This window comes from Ambystoma mexicanum, chromosome 2q (assembly GCF_040938575.1).
Source record: "Ambystoma mexicanum isolate Mex_15411 chromosome 2q, UKY_AmexF1_1, whole genome shotgun sequence".
Classification (NCBI taxonomy): domain Eukaryota; kingdom Metazoa; phylum Chordata; class Amphibia; order Caudata; family Ambystomatidae; genus Ambystoma; species Ambystoma mexicanum.
Window position 1 is genome coordinate 850,091,920 of NC_090924.1, and position 19,399 is coordinate 850,111,318.

Consider the following 19,399-nt stretch of genomic DNA (forward strand, 5'->3'; position numbering starts at 1 on the left):
ACTCATGCGATTTTCAACAGGTCATACGGCAATGAATTTACTTTGCAAACACAAAGGAAAATCACTTCAAGGGAGGAAAATAAGTGGTTAGTGCAACATGAGCTTAGTTCAAGGTTCTAGATATGGTTTCTTTGCCTGGCAAGTCTTAAATCCAAAAACCCAACCCTCGCTAAAGGCAGTTCATGAATAATGAAGAGTTCCTGTAATTCCTTCCAGTGTCTAAAGTTATTGATGCAGCAAGTCAGCAACTAACAAAGGAGACCGGACTCAAGGAGGAGACACAAGCAGCAGCTTGGGTCAGAGGTAAGAGGGGGTTGCCCTGGACACCTCGATGTGCACTCCAGCGCTCTGGACCCGACCTCCGGGTTACTTCGTCTGGTGACAAAAGGCAGGACAATGGACAGCGTGTCTCAGCAGCCTTCTGGAGGGAGGACCTGTAGCATGACTTTCAACAACTTCTTGGTTCACTCTGCGGTTTTGGCGCCTTTTCAGCAGCACCAAAAAAGGACACGGATCGCCGGTCAATCTTCGCTTCCTGCAGTCCCACACTGGTGAGGGGGTCTGGAATGTCCTTATGGGCGCAGCAAAGATTTGGACGGATTCGGCATTTCCACAACTATGCACTCGAAATGGGCAGCAGATCTCCCGGTATTGGGGTTGCGCAGCTCTGGAAGCTCTTAGGACCTCAGGCAATGTCTTGTTTCCAAGTTAGTCTTGGGACGGGTTTTTCCCCACCAGCCAAAGGGAAGGAGTTGTCCTCTTCAGAGCTCCTCTGTCACATAGAAAACAGGGTTAGGACAGCAATGGTCGCTTCACGGTCTTGCATTTGGCACTCCACTGAAGGTGGTGTGTGCCAATTTCACAGAATATAGAGTTTCTGGAGAGACACCAAGTATCACTGTATCCTTAAGGACTGTAGTTACTTAAAGAAATAGAAAAAGAATCTTAAAGGAAGACCCTAAGGATCCCCAGCAACACTGCCCATATGGAGCTGTGTGCTGCAGTAGTAAAACACAGATGCCTTTAAGAGCTATGGAGGAGACCGACTCCATAGTACAGGTGGAATACAAAGAATAGAGTTCCAAAAGACAGAGCCCACAAAAATGAATGAGTGGAAAAAGGCTACACTCATTCAGGATTGAAAGAAAAAGGTCCAGAAGTCCAGCATAAAGTGCTGGGGGGTCTCGCTAGGATAGGGGATGAAGCACAACAATCCCACCAAAAGCAGAATCAACATGCACAAAGGGAACAAGCTACCTGAAATGTCCCTTATCCTTGAGTGAATCTCTTGCCAACACGTTTGCATGATTGGACAATGCCACTACATGTGCGCAAGGTCACCCAATTGCCCACACCTGTGCCAACAGTGATCTGAGTAGTCGGGGTGGATCGCATGCAACCTTTGAGGGGTGATATACCAACGAAAGCATAACTTAATGGCCCCCTCCTTGATTAAGGTGTAGTGAGAGCTTTTATGGGTTTAAGACCAGATCTTTTGCCAAGATTCCTCTGAAATTTCAATCCCCAATTCCCTCTCCCAATGTGCCATATTTGGTCATTTATCTTCAATAGAAGTATTTTCTAGCAGGTGGATATTTTACGAGATTCCTGGCCCTCCAGCACCAAGAGCTCTATCCCCAGAGGCAATAGACAACCAGCTTGTTTAACCGGATTATGCAACACCCAGAGTTGAAAATATTGGAAACTCTGTGCTTCGGGTAGATTGAACTTCTCTTTAAATTCTATAAATATAAGTGGCATTCCCTCCTTGTATAGGTCCTTCAACCGTAAAACCCAGAGGAACTGCCATTGTGCAAAAACCCTCCTGTCAATGCCCGGGGAGAACTCGATTTTGCAACACCGGGGGCAGGAGACCCAATCCCGATTTTATTTATTTAATTTGTTGATAGCGCCCTGAGGTATCACGGCGCTAGACTGAGTTGCAGTAAATAAGGTACATAGATTCAATACATTGTGGCAATCGGGCGGTTAGGCAATTTTTACATACAGGAGAGTGGCAGTAATCTTAGGCATATTTGTTGAACAGGGAAGTTTTCACTTTTTTTGGAAGGTAGGGAGTTCCAAAGAATGGGGCTACGACGGTGAAGCTTACATCGCAAGCTCTTTTCCTGGTGAATCTAGGGGTTGCCAGCGATGGGGTGGTGGAAGAGTATAGGTAGCGTGGTATGGCACGCTTGGAAATGTGCTGGTTGAGTTAGGTGGGTGCATTGCTGTGTGGATAGGATAGGATTTTAAATTCGATGCCGGCTTTGATGGGCAGCCAGTGGGCCTCGCGCCTGGTTTGTGAGATGTGGTCAGATCATTTCATGCCACAGACAGCTTGGAGGGTATTATTTCGTAGCAGTTGGAGTATGGTTATATTTTTAGCTGAGGTTCCGGAAAGTATGGCATTGCAGTAGTCCAATTTGCTTCCAATGATAGCCCTGGCTAGAATAAAGCAGTTGTCCGAGGACAGGAATGTTCTGCAGAGGTTGACTAGTTTATTAGAGTAGGCTACAGATGAGGCAAGGGCATGAACATGTTTTTGCATTGTCAGTTAAGAGTCGAAGTAGAGTCCTAGAGTTTTTGCATGCTTGGAGACGGGTATAATGTTGCAATCTATGGAGAACGAAGCAAAGGAGGGATCTAAGCATTTGAGTCGGTGTGGGGAGCAGTCTTGGGAGGATAGGTCCGCAGCAACGTGCTCGCCTTGGAAGCAAGACAACACAGCAACAAAAGGTTCGATCCCCTTGTCCGCGCTTCAATACCTCTGGGTTCTAAGCGCGTTATAAATAACCTACCATAGCTCAGTTTTGTCATGATTTAGGAATAGATGGTGGTTGGCCATCCATACCCGAATAATGCTGTAGACCCGGTTGATGTTGGCAGAGTCGAGATTATGATTGCGGTGAGTTTCAGTAGGACTTGCATCTCATCGGCTAAGTTTGTGTACGGTATGTCGAGGCGGTCAAAGAGGAGATTGGTGTACATATTGTAAAGAGTGGGATATAGGCAGGAGCCTTGCGGGACACCTAAGGAGATGGGGATGGGGTCAGCTGCTGCAGATTTCCAAAAAATTCTGGAGTGTTCGCTCAGGAAGGAGCTGATGCAGTTTGCTGCTTCTGAGGAGAGGTTGAAGTGGGACATGAGGTGGTGGCACTGAATGTGGTGATCAACCAGGTCAAAGGCGGCAGATCGGTCTAGTAGTAGGAGGATGGCAATCTCGCCTGCGTCTCAGATGTTTTTCCGAGTTGGATTTTGTAGGTCTAGGAGGGCAGCATCAGTAGTGTGTCTTGGTCTGAAGCCAGATTAATATGTGCCAAGTAGGTTGTTGGATTGAAGGTGGGTTTGGAGTTGAAGGTAGACGGTGCCGTCGATGATTCAGAGGAGATCTGGTACCGTTGTGATGGGTCAATAGTGGGAAGGGAGGGTTCAAGTGAGGGCTTTTAAGGAGGGGGTGATGCAGGCCTCTTTGAAGGTGATGTGGATGGAGCAGAAGGTAAAGGAGGATTTAATTTCGCAATGGTGGGTGCGAGGGCTTCTGCACACATTTTGATGGGGGCCGGGCATATGTTGCTTTTGCAAATGTATGATTTGAGGTGTTGAATGATGCCGAGGACGTCAGCCGGTGTGACGTGGGAGAAGTGGAAGGTGTGTTTTGAGGTCAAGGGGAGCTCTGTGGTGTGGGAAAGGTGCCGCTGCGGTCAGGATAGAGGGTGGTTTGGCAATGATCTTTCTCGGATGATGTGAGTTTTGTTGGCTAGGGCAGCTTGGACAAGGGAGCAAAAGGCTTTGTCCTTCGGGAAGCTAGCGATGGGAGGTCTAGTGGATTCAAGTTCCTTGAGGATTTTGAAGAGCTCTTTGGTATAGGAGCTTGCTTCACTGGTCCTTTTATTGTAGATGGTAGATTTAGTGAGGGTGATGGCTGCTTTGTATGCTTTGGCAAGAGGCTTTGAAGGCTTCTGTGTGGGCTTGGGATGGGTTTTTTCCCCACAGGTGCTCCAAGGTCCTTTTTTGTTTGCGGATGGTGGTAAGTGCGTCAGTGAACCAGGTGTGGCTATTGGGTTTTTTCTTAATCGTGGTTTTGAGTGACGCGTGGAAATCTAAAGTGTAGAGGAGAGTGGTATTATAGACAGTGAGGATTGTTTCGAGTCAGCATGGTCAGGTAGGAGTACAAGGGAGGCACAAATGGTTGGCTCGAGTAACTCCTTGGTTAGTTTGCGGGTGTGTCTCACCATGATGGGGAAGCAATGTGTGTCTTTGTGGGCGGTAGAAGGGGCAGGGTGAAGAGGAAGTGATCAGACCATGATGGGGCTCGGTGGGTTGCTGGTGCAAATGGATATAGGCATGTTGAGGTTCAAGATCCAGTCAAGGATCCGGCCTTTAGCATGAGTAGGGGTGGTGATATCTTGTAGGAAATTCATTTCCTGGAGAGTGGTGCAAAAGGCTGTGGCTTTGGAGTCTGTGGTGTCGTTTAGACCAAGGTTGAAGTCTCCAAGAAGTAGGAATTTAGTGCTGGTATTTATGAGAGCTGTGAGAATGGGGGCTGTCTGCGTGTGGGGAACTACGGTTGGTGGGCTGGCGGTACAGAAGTAGAATATGATGTTGGCTTGGGGGCATGGCTCGAGTTTGGTAAGCAGCAGTTTGTAGCCAGGAAGGGATGGCATGGGCGAGGTGCAAATGGTGATGGCGGATTTGGAGATGATGGCGATTCCTACACCGGGGTTGGTGGATCTGTCAGAGGATTGAGTTGGTGTTTGGGATGGCGAGAGAAAAGTAGGGCCCTGCGGCATCGTGCAGCCATGTTTCGATGATGGCAAGTAGGTCTAGGTAATTTTCTAAGATGAGGTCATGTATATCAGGGGCATGGGCACAGGTGAGCTGATCATGTTTGGTAGAGACAGGGTTGGGGATGGGTGCGTCGCAGTGAGTCACGGTGGTAGTGTTTTTGCACCTGGGTTTTCATGGAAGTCATCCGGGTGAAATTAGTCTGAGAGTTTTCGGATGTGAGTAGTAGGGTCGGGGGGGAGCAGGCAAGGTGGGAGCGGGTACAGAGGAACCTTAGTCTGGCTGAGCCGATGCAGGTTAAGGAGTATGTGTGTTTGTCAAGTCTATGGTTGGGTATGAGAGTCGCATGGTGAGGGGGGGCAGGTTTGTAAAGATCTAGTACCCCGCAGGTGGGCTGTTTTTGGGTAAGAGGGCATTCAGTATTATGGTTTGCAGCTGGTGTAGTAGTGGCAGCCTCGTGCAAGGCAGTGAAGTGTGTGACGTTAGTGATAACAATGGGCATGGCATTTTGCCAACAAATGGCAGACATGGACAGTACAGTCGGGCACAATGCATTTGTGGTAAAAATGGGCATGGTATGAGACAAGGTGGATCCATTGTTTGCAGCAACTGGTGGTGTCTGCAGTAAGTATGGGGCAGTGGGGCCCAGAACATTTGTGGTGATATCAATCATGATGTAGGGTGTAGCAGCAGTAGGCATGTTCTGTGCAGAGGGGCACAGGATGCATTTAGGGGTGAGAGGAGCAGTAGAGGCAGGTAGTCTGGGCACACGGTTGTGCAAGTTAATGGTGGCATCGTCGAAGGTGAGGCTCGTCGGTGCAGAGATGCTGGTGGAGGACAGTGAGATGACCTCAAGGCCTGGGCTGGTCCAAGGAGAGGAGGTAGTCATTTTGGATGCAGTGAGGCTTGGTTTGGCTGTCGAGCGGGGCGGAGGGATGCTCCTCGGTAGAGGCATGATCGTAAAGGAGTCAGAGGGGTTGGGGAGGGGGGTGCTGTGGCCGTGCAAGTGCAGCAGGTGGGAGAGCAACAATTTTCTGATGCAATGTTGGCATGAGGTTTGGGTGTACCACAGACAGGCACAATGGGGGGCTCATGCAAACAGCTGTTAAGATGGTCTGAGGCAGAGGGAGCGGGTTGGGCGGGTCTGTGTGGGGAACAGGGAAAAGAGGACAAAGGAATGGACTGGGTGGCGGCATGGGTATGCGCCGGGTGCATTTGAGATTGATGTAGTTGTGGGGCAACGTGGTAAAGAAGACAGCCGGTGTATGAGCAGGAGGCCGCAGCATTAGCTTACCTATAATATGGTTGGTTTGTCCAATGCAGCATATCTAGGAGAGGTTTCTTGCTCAGGTCTGGCCAGTATCCATTGGGGCCATCAGCAGAGAGCTTCAGAGTGTTCCGTAGGCCTTAGGTCACAGCCTTTGGGACCAGCCGGCTCCGCCACCCGGTGTCAATGGGATGGTCCAATTAGATCGGCTGTGGGCCAATCATCTTTCCCGATGGAATCAGATACAGCACACACTGTTGTATGCGGCGTGCCAGTCAGTGGTTTGCAGTACCACTTGAGGGGGTTCTTCTTGCCTCATGGAGTCCCATGGTGGACTGTGCTCGCAGCAGAGGAGAGATTTAAAGCCCAGTTGAGAGCAAGCTTTCCCAATGTCCCATGGAGGAGCTAGTGGATTCCAATAGGCTCTGCTGGCTGCCCCTCGCCAATTTGGGGAGGAACTGGAGGTTGGCCAAAGGGTAAGGGCGAGCTGGCCTGATCCATTGTTTTCCATTTCTGCCACCTCTCCGATGCCCAGTCCAACATCGGCGCCACCTGCGTCACCCTAAAATAACACTGAATAGATGGGACGCCCAGCCCTCTAGACCTAAGAAGCACTTCACAAGGAATTTTAGGGGGTTTGCCCACAAAATAAAAATCGACCCACCTCCTTCTGTATTTATAATAAATCTCACCCCGGGATAGTAATTGGCAAGGCTTGAAAGATGTACAGGAGTCTCTGAAGTATTGTCATCTTGACTGCACCGATTCGTCCCACCCACGATATTTCCTGCATCTCCCAACGTTGGAACGTCTCCAATCTCCTTACATACAGTGGTCGAAGGGGGTGGGAGCAATGCTTCTCTGCTTTTTTTTGGGATTTACTGTTCCTATACTTTTATTTAAAAAAATAAACCGTTCGGGAATGGTTTAGTTTTAAAATAAAAGTGTAGGAAGAAGTTGAAACTTGCAATTTAGTGCACTGCACTGAACATTCCCTTGATTGGGGGTTTGGATTGCACGTGGGATGGACGTGGTGTAGGGGTTTGTGGGTGGCCAGCAGGGAAGATAGTTCCACTACTTTTTTTTGTACACTTCGAGCACTGCTTACATAGTACGGGAATGTTGGCCCGTAGGAGGGCTCCATAAGTAAGTAGTAGTATTAGTGATGTAAACTCCCAAAAATGTAATTTCCTGGAAAGTCCACTTAAAAGGGAAAGCAGATTGTAAGGCTTGAATTATTGCCAACCCCACTGACTTCTGGTGATTAATGCGGAAGAAGCTGTATGTAAAAAACAAATCTCTGCAGTAGGTCAAGGAGTGCTGTAAGTGAAGTCAGGAGATTTTGGAGAAGGCAAATAATATCAGCATATAATGCCACCTTATGTGGATCCCCCATTAAGTTGGGCCCAAGATGTGGGAATTATGTGGCATCATCTGTGCCAGAGGTTGCATCGCCAGTGCAAAGACTAAGGGGGACAAGGGACAGCCTTTTCTTATGCCCCTACTCAGGGGAAGTGAAGATGACATGAGAGTGTTGACTTTATGGTGGTGAATGGGATTTGAAAATTTGCCATGATCAGCTTGGTGAAGGTGAAGGACAGGCCAAATCCATCCACGGGCAAAAGGGCCTGCAGTCAGTCCCATGACATGCTGTCAAAGGCCCAGTGTGCACATCGAAAGAAAGGAGAGATAATCCCCCGGGGATACATGGGGCTAGGGTGATTAAATCCACCACCTGCTGAATAGTGTCATGGGCACCCTATTTCTGATAAACCCAGTCTGATCACTATTTGCGGGAGGACCTCCCCTAATCTGGTAGTCAAGATTTTACTATACAGTTTTGCATCAGTGTTTAGGAGGGATATGGGGTGATATGATGTACATTCCGCTGGGTCCTTCCCTGGTTTCAGCAACAAGGTTGTTGCTGACTCCGCCATGGAATGCAAAACCTTCCCTGAGTTTGAAAAAGAGTTATACAGCCTGTTGAGTTGCGGAATCAGAGAGCCTGCAAAAGTTTGATAAAATCTGTTGCCGAAACCATCTGGGCCAGGGGTTTTACATGTCAGGAAGGAGAAAATTGCTTGGGCTATTTCTTCGACAGTTGTGGCACCTTCCAGTGCCTCCTTCACTTCTTCTGGGAAGTTGTGCTTGGCGAATAAAATCTTGAATGTGAGCTTGATAAGAGGAAAGTCTATGTAGCAACACCTTGCATTTTACCAATGAGTTTAGATCCTGCACATTCAGGGTCAGACAGTGAAGTTCAGGGGACGCCATCATGCTCAACATCTTGCCAGAAATACCACAGGTGAGCCAGTCCGTCAGTGAATTCTTTATAAAACTGGCGCTTTACAATTGGGCAAAGATTTAATGGCTTCTGCGATTTCTGCTTGTGTAATTGGGGCCTCCAATGCCTCTTTCGTGCCAGTGGACAGAAGTGTGGTAGGTATCTTTGATATGTAGTCATCCATCTCCTCCTCTGTGGCTGCACTCTGAGGTGAGTACAGCTAGGAGTAGAAGTCGTAAAACACCATCTGTTTCTGGTCTGTCACCACCACCCCGTCTGCACGGGTTATGCAGGGAGTAAGTGTGCTATCCCGGTCCCCCTCATCATATTCACCAGGAGCCATCCCAGCCGTTCCTGTTCGCCATACCGTCTTGCAGCGGTTGGTTTGTCGAAAATAGCGGATCTCCCTTATACTCCGAGTTGGGTCTTAATGCCTAGTTTAGTTTGCTGGCTGGGGTCTGTGACATACTTTTCTTGTAATTTAGCAATCTCCTCTTCCCATCTTTTCAGATCTCTATGGATATCTTTAAGTACCGCAAATTCTGTGGGCATGGCTATGCCTCTAATATACACTTTAAAGGCCTGCCACAGTGTCTCCTTTGTCTCCACCGTGCCATCATTGTTTTCCAAATATTCATTGATCTGTTGTGTCAGGTTGCTCTTATATACATGATCTGCCATAGATGTAGCTTTGAAACTCCATGGGGGACTTAGTGGTGCGACTTTAAGGATTTGCATATGCATCAAGATTGGGGAATGGTCTGACATTGTACAAGGGAGTATAGTAGCATTGGACACCCATCCCAGAGCCCTCTGCGATAATAGTCAGATGCCAATCCTCGAGTGCATGTTGTTCACAGATGATTAATACATGTAAGGCCGTTGTGGGCCATTGAGAGAGCGCCACATGTTGCGAAGCCCTAGATCTGTAATGTGAGTATGTATCATGCAGGCTGTGTTGGTAAGTGTTCTTGAGGCATCAGATGTGCGGTCTAGGTGAGTATCCAAAATTGTATTGAAGTCGCCCCTGTAAATTAACTGGGCAGTGGGGTAGTTGGCACATTTCTTAAACAGCTCAGATAAAAACAATGAATCATCAATGTTTGGACCGTATAAATTCAAAAGTAGTACTTCTTCAGCTAGCCTCCCGTGTACCAGTACATAGCGGCCCTCATGGTCACTTTCTGTGGTGTAGTGGGTGAATGGCAGTGCTTTATGCATCAGTGTCAATACACCCCGTGCTCTGCGAGAGAACGACGTGTAAAAGAGATGTTTATCCTACCCAGGCGCCATCTTTTCTGCTTGATATCCTAATAAATGGGTCTCCTGAAGGTACACAATTTGGGCTCCCAGTCTTAATGTAGGTCATTTGTAACTGCGCTGGCTAATAAGTATGTGTTGAAGAAATTTCCCAGAGGTTCCTTGTATAACCTTATGATCCGTACCTGTGCATTTTTAACCAACACCCCTCCAAACATCCCCGCCCTCCTCCCCCACCCTCGTAGTTCCCCAAACTTCAACTATGCTGTGTACCTCCTCCCCCCATTCCTTAGTGGTCCGTTTAGGGAACGCACCCGTGGTGGCCAAGGGCCATTGTTCGTCTGCCCACTTAGCCTTTTGAACTTGTTTGTTGCTTGGACACATAATGAAAACAGAGGATTCCGTTATTGCATGCATCTCGTAGGCTATCGGATTACAGGTATATCCTCCCATCTATTGTTCTCTTCAATCTTATCTGTGTGATTGTATCGTCACTCGTGCCCATGCGGCGGGGATTTTTTGTGTTGCCTTCCGAGCCGGTTGGTGTCTGTTTTGCCTGCATCGGGATGTGTGCTTCCACAAAGCTGCCGGCCTCTTCCAGAAAGGTGAAAAAGTGGATCTTATTATTGTGCTGCATGCGGAGCCTGGCTGGATACAGCATCGCATAGGGAACTTTGCGTTCACAGCGCATTCTCTTGACACCTGTGAAAGAGCGTCTCTCTTGTTGTACCGCGAGTGTATAAATCCGGGAATATTCTAAACACATTTGAGCCCAGTTTCAGTTCCTGCTTGTCTCTAGCAGCCCGTAAAACCATATCTCTATCTCTGTAGTTCATTATTCTTGCAATGATTGGCCTTGGATAGGCATCAGGTTCAGGGCGCCCTGCCTGGAATCTGTGCGCCCTTTGCACCACAAACCAGCCCGGGTCTCCAAGAAAGTCCTTCAGTAGTTCCTCCACAGCAAGCTCATTGGGGACTTAAGTGCTTCTTACGGGACCCCCCCCACTATGCTAATATTTCAGCGTGACCTGGCTTCCAAGTCTTGACACTTAAGTTTCACCGAACCTAGGTCTTTCGTGATCTCCGTCACTGTGTTGCGTAAAGCCTCTAGTGTGTCCTCAGTCGTGGTGATACGGCCAGTGGCCTTTTCTAGTTGATTCCTGATGGTCGTTACATTTGTATTAATCCTGTCCAGTTTATCATGCAAGGCTGCAAATTCCTGCTGCATAGATGCAAACACTGCTTGGGGATTCATGGTAGCTGCCGGAGGGGTAGGGATGGCCTGGGGGTCTGCCCGGCGGTGGGGTCAGCCATGGTGTCTGTTCAGACAACCGTAGTTGTAAATTTGTCTATAGCACCTTTTACCTTTTTGGGGCCTATCCTCTTGGGCATGGTCTTCAGGTTTGCCCCAGTCTCCTCCTCTGGTCCCATTTGTCCTTGAATAGCAGATGAATGTGCTGCGAGGGCTGTGGTCTTTTCCGCGGTTGCTCCCTGTGACAAGGGGAAGGGTCACAGCTAGGCGTGGCGGTGTAAGGGAGTCCTCCAGTTAAGTGGTTTAGTGTCTCTGTTCATGCGCCAGCCCTGCCGTAATGTTATCCTTTTAATAGCCGTCTATCTGTGACCTGTCCTAATAATGTAACAAATAGCTTGTAGGATTTGGAGATCGGTCCGATATTTTAGGGACATTCCCTTGCACGGTTCCTCTTTCCCAGTAAATCACCAATGAGGGCTCCTACTCTCACTCAAGCAGCAGGATTGGAGGGTCATAGCTCCACTAGGGTAGAGTTTCCTCGTACGTGCTCGTTATTGGTGTATTGCAGCTAAGCTGCCCTGTGCAGTTCTCAGGAATGCGTATATTAAGTCGGGTTGTGCCGCTCCAGTCCGCTATGTCATCGCGTCCCCACGTGCTTATTAAAGTTCGTAACTGTTGTGACCTCTGTGACCCCGCCTATCCTGGTTTAGGGTGGTGAAAGACCGAGTGTGGGGCCACTCTGTATCAAGCAACGTGATCTGTGTCTTATGGGGGTGACTATCACATTCAAATCGGCCAATACAGACCTTTCAAGTGGGCCATGGAGGTTCAGAGCGGGATCGCCCCAGCGTAGTGTGGATAATTAAGTGGCATCCGCACGTGTGATTTCACAAGCAATGGCCCAGGCGTTAGGTCTTTTGGCTACGTGTGTGCTTCAGGCAATCTCAGCCGTCACAGCATTTGCCGGTCCACAGTGGCACCGGGGCTCTTTCCAATTATGTGATGTCCTGGGGGTGCCCTGTGGGCACCATAGGGCGGTTGTGCCATGTTGTTCCTCCTGAAGGAGGGGGATGCAAGCAACTGGTTCATCCCGCTCCAGTCAATGTGCCCCAGAAAGTCGAGGCCGGGCTGACGGTCTGCCGCACTCAAAGTATTTGTGGGGCAGGCACGATTTGTGCCGGTCTCCAGAGCTGGGTCACGGGCCAAGATGTCACCAGCTTCCCATCCCTACAGGGTTTGCCGCCCGCTAGCGCTAGACGGGTCCTCCCGGAGCAGTACACCGTCCTTTCATCGTGGGATGAAACAATGATGGGTTTTTCTCTGTTGATATTTCAATGCGAAAACTTGTTTATAGGGGGGTTAAAAAAGATAAATAGATGGGGTTTGGGTAGGAAAGGCCCTTTCTTAGCCACTCTCCAGGACACCAGTATAGATTGTTAAAACACCAAGGTCTCAGAGACCCAGGATAACTATGTGAAAGGTAATCCCAGTCAGTGCAAGTTACTTCTGGCCTGCAGAATGAGCCTCTGAGCTTGTGGATCTCTTAATTAGCCAGGATAACCAACTTCAAGGAAGTCAAACCACTTTCACCTGTCGGCCAGAATCACCACAATGCTAAATCTTCCTCAGTACCACCACAGTAAAGGTCGACCGATTTTGTGGCTGGCAGCGTGACCCTTCTGGGCACTGCTAGCCTTGTTTGCCTTGAAGCAAAAATTGCCAGCAGTGAGAGCCCTACACCCCTCTGTCACTACAGTCTGTGGGGGGGGGGGACACTTAAAATATGCACACTCTGAGCTGCATTCAATTGCCTCTGCCCACTGCCATGTGTGGTCAGCCAGTCCGGTTCAACAAAGGTTGCTGTGCTTGCACTTCACCTCCTGTGCAGGCCACCCCGCACCCCCTCTCCCACACTCACCCCCGGGTGGCACAGGGCCGACCTGCAGATGTGCGCGACTGTCGGTGCACTCCACTTTATCGCGGCCGCACAGACACAGGAGTCGCTGCCAATAACTAAATGATGTCGACTGGCTCTCCCAATCGACACACCAAAGCTGCTCACTGAATTCAAGGCGGGTCAGCAGTGGCGCTGCTTACATACATGAAGCGTCCGCCAAGTTCTTTTCTCGCCCATGTCGGCTAAGGACTCGCATTCACTTCGGAGGAAGCAGTGCTTGGAGATCTGTAATCCTGCCGGCAATAGGGGTGCCAGCACCAGGGGAGCTGCGCTGCTCAACGAGGGGATTTATGTCAAATACAGCATTATTACTTTTCAGGGTCACACAACAGAGCCTACAGCAGGCACATCCACCACGGGTGCTGCGTGGCCACGCCCCAACAGATACAATTTTGCCTTCTTTTCGGTGTGCACATTTGCGTTTAACGCCTCTGGCTACTAAACATGGCTAGTGCCCTAAAATGGCTGTGCCACGAGATTTGCTTGTCCTTTGGCCAAATTGTTTTTTGCCTTCTTCATGCCTTCTCAGGTCAGGAAATCCCTAATATGGTCATGATATAGCCCAGGAAAGCAACCAATTTTGCGGGCTAGTGTATGCCATGTGTGCCTGGGCCCAGGTAGTGGGTGGGACTGTCTGGTCCCATTCCACATACATGGTGCCAGAAAGTCTGGTGTGCATGCAAGTTAACACCCACAGTGGTCCCTGATTGGACCACTGCTGGCTGAGTGAATGGTGCAGATCCTTACCACTGGTGCGCTGGTTTTCGCCATCAGCAAGGATTTGGGATACAAAGGACTCCGGCAGTCATTTCAGCAGATCAGCATTGGAGCCAACCATCCTCTGTAGCCGTGCAGCCAACTGAAGGCCTGTAGAAGACTCCTGAAGAGGCCTAGTGACCTTTCCTGTAATTGTCTTGGTGAAGCCCTGCTGCACTACCTGATCTGAGTCCTGAGGCCTAGGAATCCTCCCGGGACCACCTGGTGGACCGGCCAGCTTTGAATTGGGCTACTGCACCAGAAGCACTGCCATTGGGCGTTTTCATGCGGAACATCAGTGGTCGCCAGCTCGTTCTACAAATCATCTTCCTGCTAAGTTTCAGCTTTGCGGGATCAAGGGATCCTGTCCTGAAAGGTCTTCTTTGACCCTGACTGGAGAGATGCCTGCTGTCACCCATTTGCGGTGACTGTCGCTGGAACCAGCTTTCCTCTGTCTGGTAGTGTGTCCTGGAGAGGCCTGCATCAGTGCCTGCTGCTTTTCTTCAGAAATGGTTGCACTCTGCTCCTGGACACAACCAGAATATTCAATGCAACGCAGCTCCTGGGCATCTTCTACTGGATCCAATGGTGGGAAAACCTACCTCAAGCAACTGAGTCGACCTGCCTGGTCACTTGGGAAAATCGGAGTTAGGTTGGTGAGTAATCGCAATACACAGTCACCAGTTTCCCGTATAACAAACTTTAAAATAAACCTTAAAACAAACGGTTGTTTATTCAATACTTTTATTTTTTTAAATGCTTTTTCTAAAAGTTGTTCTAAGAGATCGAAATAGCATCTTACTTACCTGTAAAGTCCTTGACAAGTCTTCTGGAACATTTTTCACCACCACAAGAACCTTTCCCAACTTTGTCCCCTCTCCTAAGAAGAAACGTCTGACATTTTGGAACAAGGCTCCATTCAACATAGGGATTGGATTTATAAAGTTAAGGTATTATTCTTGCGAACTAGTTTTCATTAATGCTTCATTACTTACCTTCCTTTCAGGTGTTTAAGTGAATTGTAGGCATTTCTATTAACCCAATGTGATTGTATACATGTTTATTAACTGAGTGTTGTCTGATAGTATTACTTTGTTTAATCTTAACTTGATTGGGTTTAGCTAACCTTTCAGAGTTCCCCTTTTCACTATAACTAGGAGGGCCTCCTAAAACCTTGTTTAGCTTCCATTGTGCACGCTTCATACCATCCTTTTTTGACAAATAAAAAATACCTGGTGTAGCTTTATGCTTTATTTCTCCCCACACTACTCCAGATGAAATTTCGTCCCTCTTGCAACCTCGACCCCACAGCTGTGTGGCTTTCTGCCTCCCCCCCTTAGCAAATGCAAAGATGAAAGGCCAATAAAAAAAAAAAAAATTAAAAAAAAAAAAACACTTGCCGAACCTGTTGTCAACCACTGTCAACCACCCTCACTTAGTTCTGCTCCCCCACGGAATATTGTCATCACTGCTGTTCCAGTGAAACCCTCAGTTTGTGCTGCTGAAGAACAGCACCACACTCAAGATTGCCTCCCAGCTCCAGAGGCCTGCCGCAGAGCAGGATGCAGGCTTTTAGATGACTTCTTCAACCTACGCTGGATGGAGGAAATCCTCCGGAGACATACAAATGATCTATTCCATTATCATATCATATGACATCAGTGCAGTGGAAAATTCGTATTTATCCATTGCAGCAATGTCTCAGTATAAGGAACAGTGCACTCAAATGTTACTTGCTGCTGCTGCTAGCTTCCTATGACAGCCACACAAACATTGAAACATTTGATGGGCACATCTTAAAAACAGCCAGTGGAACACATGGAAAACATTTTAAATCTACAGTCTAGAAATCCATAATGGGATCTCAAAGTGCATTCAAAATGTGTTTAGTGGTGAAAGACCCTTCCCATACATCATTGGGCTAATGAACAGTAATGTACTGGTCTTAAAATCTTACCAGGGCTTTTCTTGTGTTACAGTATGGCCCTGCAGTTTGGGCAAACTCCACACAGGGTAAAACTACAATTACAAGATACAGTAGCTAACTGCAAGTGAATGTGAATTTCAATTACTTAACTTGAATGATGAAATGGGAGATAATGTTGGACTACTCCGCTAGATACAAAAATAATAGCACCATAGACCATCACAATCAATTCCTGCGGTTATTGCGAGTTGGGTATGATGGGCATCATATTGTCCACTAATAGAACCCCTCACATCACCAGATTTGCAATTTAACATAAGACTACACGATAGAAGTGTAACACAGGGGTTTCAATGCAGACCTTTTTTCACCATGCGGCCAGCTACTGTGAACTGTGTCGAGTCATTGGCTGCACCGCGGCCCTTTGTTTTCCATGCATCTTCCTGGACGTTTATCAGATGTTTCCGCTCTTCAATACTCATGTGCTTCCTCTCCTCGATTGTCATGTGGGTTTCAAGGGCATCGGTCCTCTGTTGAAGGACAGAAAAAGTTGTAAAAATGTGCAGTAACTTGATAGCACTTTCCTTTCCTGGCTGGGGAAAGGGATGTTGCTTTGTAGATCAAGGGGAAAAACTGACTGTCAGACAAATTACAGCCATTTCAGTGTATAACCGCTCAAACATTTGACAGCGATAGAAATTCTGAATGGCAAACTATTAGGCTCCCTCAACCACAAGCATATTTATCAAAAGCCGACCCCTCAAAGCAATAGAAACCATACATTATTTAGATTTTTAAATCCATCATGATGCACCATGGCTCACCAGATCCATGTAATTACTCATACAGACCTTACCATAACAATATTTTAAACCCCATACGTGCAAACAATCGTCTGCAAAAAGCACAAACTTGAAAACAGTAATTATGCATAGCTCTTAACTAAGCGGATGGCAGGTGGGGGACGGGTGGGCTCCATCCTTTAATTTATTGTAGATTTACTTTATTATAAGGACAGGGCAGCAAATCACGGAATGCTAAGAAAGATGGCTGCATTTGGCTCGATTTGCACGTAATGTGTCCGATTGCGAACTACAGTTTACCTGAACTTGTTTTAGATATGCTTATTATAGAAACCATGCACTTTGCTAGTCATTTATTAGACTTGCATAGAACATCTAAGCACCACTTCCAACTCACTGACTTAAGTTCATTGTAATGTAATAGAATTGTCCAATAAAACAAAAGATTGTCTTAAATTGTTCTCCATATTTAACAGGCGAATAGGCAAACCATAGACTAATACATTTACAATGGCTCTCACTAAACTAATCAGGTTAGAAGGCAAAGCTTCATTGCAGTGAATGAACACCTGTTTTTTACTTTAGTCCAAGAGCAGAGGGAAAATTATACAGTTTATCGAAGATTAATACATTTTCATTTCCCACCAAGTAATAGTAATGAGAAGCCAGGATTCAGACTGCAAAATGCTCAGCCTTCCTACTGCTCCCTACTATGTTCAGTGCCAAAGTATATGTTTACACATTTGGACGAGTCCGTTTTGCATTCCCTTGGGCAACAGCAGAACTATTTCCGTCAATGCTGAAGGTACTCATCTCCTATATCAGGCGGTCTTCAACTTTCGCCTTGCTAGATGTTTTGGACTACAACTCCCATCTGCCCTATCCAACATGGTGAATGGTAAGGGATCTTGAAAGTCTTAGTTAAGACCACCTTGAGAGCCAATGTTTGAGAAATGCAAACGGACATTGGTTGAGGAGGGGGAAGCTGGAGTGGCTCACTGGCTTCGACTCACGGCTTTCACACATAGCAATACAGCATTTCTCTGTTTAAAAGCATGCTCACTCAGATTGTGCCGAGGTAGTAACAAATGAAATGGACTTTGTTCTCTGGATCAAAAGCAGTTTTTTGGTTTTAAATCAAATTTAATTTTTCCTAAAAAGACTACGACTTTCCATTAGATGATTGCAGCACATATCAAGTGTGAAAGGAAAGCTTCCCATACTATAATCCAGCTCTGCTAACAAACACGCTTTAGTGCATTTCACCTTCCATCTCCAGGGGTGTCGCTCGTCAAAGGTCACTGGACTGGATTCTCTCACACTATCTTTACTGACCTTGAAGGCAAAGGAAGAGAAAACGGAAAGGTAAAGGAGAGGGGAAAAAAAAAACAGTGGAGTGGAAGAAGGCAATACCACCCAAGAAAGAAACCAACCACACAGTAAGAAAAGCAATGCCAGTTGTGCACCCCTGTGGGGAAAAGAAATCGTCTACCACGAGGTCTACAGATTATGTTCCTTAAAACATAGCCACTCTGTTTTGACTATTTTGGAAAACATGTATAAGGTATTTGTTCATATATGCATAAACACAGTTTTCCATAAGACCTTGTTGGATGCAAGATCAAACTCTCTCAGACTGCTCTGGTTGAATGTGTATTCCCACGACAAAGCCAACTGAGAAATATGAAATATTGTTGTAGAATAGAAATAGATCTGGTATCACGAACACTAAAATATTTAAACTTGTAACCCAACTCCCAAAAATCCAAATCTTTAACAGAAGCGGAATAACCAAATTAATTTGAGAAGGCAGAAGCTTAGCATGGAGCAAGTCAATGACTACTTGTCATTTAATAAGTATTATGGGTTGGTTTAGTAGGGGACACAGTGAGGTGTCAAAAAAGTAGGCGTTTCAGTCTAGCGTATATGGAGAAGAATTTAGGGAAATGAAAATGCGGTAACTCAAAACTTAAATTGTAAGTCTTCTAAAAGTTACTTTGGTTGAACAGTTATTAGGGGTAAAAAGGTGTGGTCATTGGCTTATTTAAATAGGTTTCATTTTATAGACTATTTAATGGCAACCATATATTGGGCAATGCCTCAATGAGCAGCGGGCAACATGAGGTTAGAGAAAGCAGTTCCAGCACTTCTTCATGCACAGCAGAGCTCTAAATATTTGTGACTTGTCCAAGATCTACATGACTCTTGAAACATAGGCCTGAGGATCAAGGTTGAAACCTCAGACGGCAAGTGGAGAGGGTAGCCCCCAAGGCGCCGCCGCTGTGCACATCTTTACATTGCAGCAATCAGCTTGAATCGCCAGAGCACTTAACTAGATTCTTGGCTATTGCATTCAGCGTGATGGCCTTAAAAAGTTGGTTCACTATAAATACTCATCAAGTAAATAATCCTAACATTGAAGGTTGGATAATCTTTTGTGCTAGTATAGAGTGGAGGTAAACCAATACAACACCTGCTCCTAACTCACAGCCAACATTTCAACATGTCTGCCTTTCATTTGGTACCTCTGCTCAACTTTTCTAAACTGCTTCGACTTATCTTCTTTAGCTCTCCATTGAGGGAGACTTGGCTAAGGCGGCGGCAGCACTGTCGGGCACCAAATCAAAAACAGCAAGGAACTATCTAGGATCATGTATACACTTACGGGTGCTGGCTGGGGCAGAGAGAAAGGCTTGAATTTGAGGGATGTATGTGGGATTTTCAAGTGGGGGAAGCGGACTTGGTTGGAAGATGGTCAAACTGTGCACCAATCGATTTTGCATCCTTACTAATGCCATGATGCCTTGATTGGTGAAAGTCTTTGTGCTTTATAATCGAATAGATAGAATGTAGGTTTAATCAGAGGTGAGGCGGACTAGTTGTGGCTGAGTCACCAAAGTTATAATGGCATTACAGCCCCCGGCAGTCGGCCATAACTAGGATTTTAAGTGGCATACCATAATAATGTTATCCTTCACCTAAAGCCCTTAACTCTGGTGGGAACTGAATCTTTACTATCAGTTGTTTGGTGCAAATCACCATTTTAACTGGTTTGGGAGACTTGTCCAGAGGTCCTCTGGTGAAGGTTTAGGAAGATAAACCAGA

At 46.9% G+C, this 19,399-nt stretch overlaps 1 protein-coding gene across 5 annotated transcripts in view; it reads right to left on the reverse strand.

Moving 5' to 3' along the window:
- Positions 1-19,399, reverse strand: part of SVIL (supervillin) — a 950,451-nt gene that overhangs the window by 353,222 nt on the left and 577,830 nt on the right. For all 5 annotated transcript variants that reach the window (XM_069648084.1, XM_069648081.1, XM_069648082.1 and 2 more), the window contains 2 exons: positions 17,561-17,629; positions 15,853-16,021 (listed from right to left, as the gene is read on the reverse strand). In XM_069648084.1, coding sequence (XP_069504185.1) covers positions 15,853-16,021; positions 17,561-17,629 — 238 coding nt within the window. The remainder of the gene's footprint in view (positions 1-15,852; positions 16,022-17,560; positions 17,630-19,399) is intronic.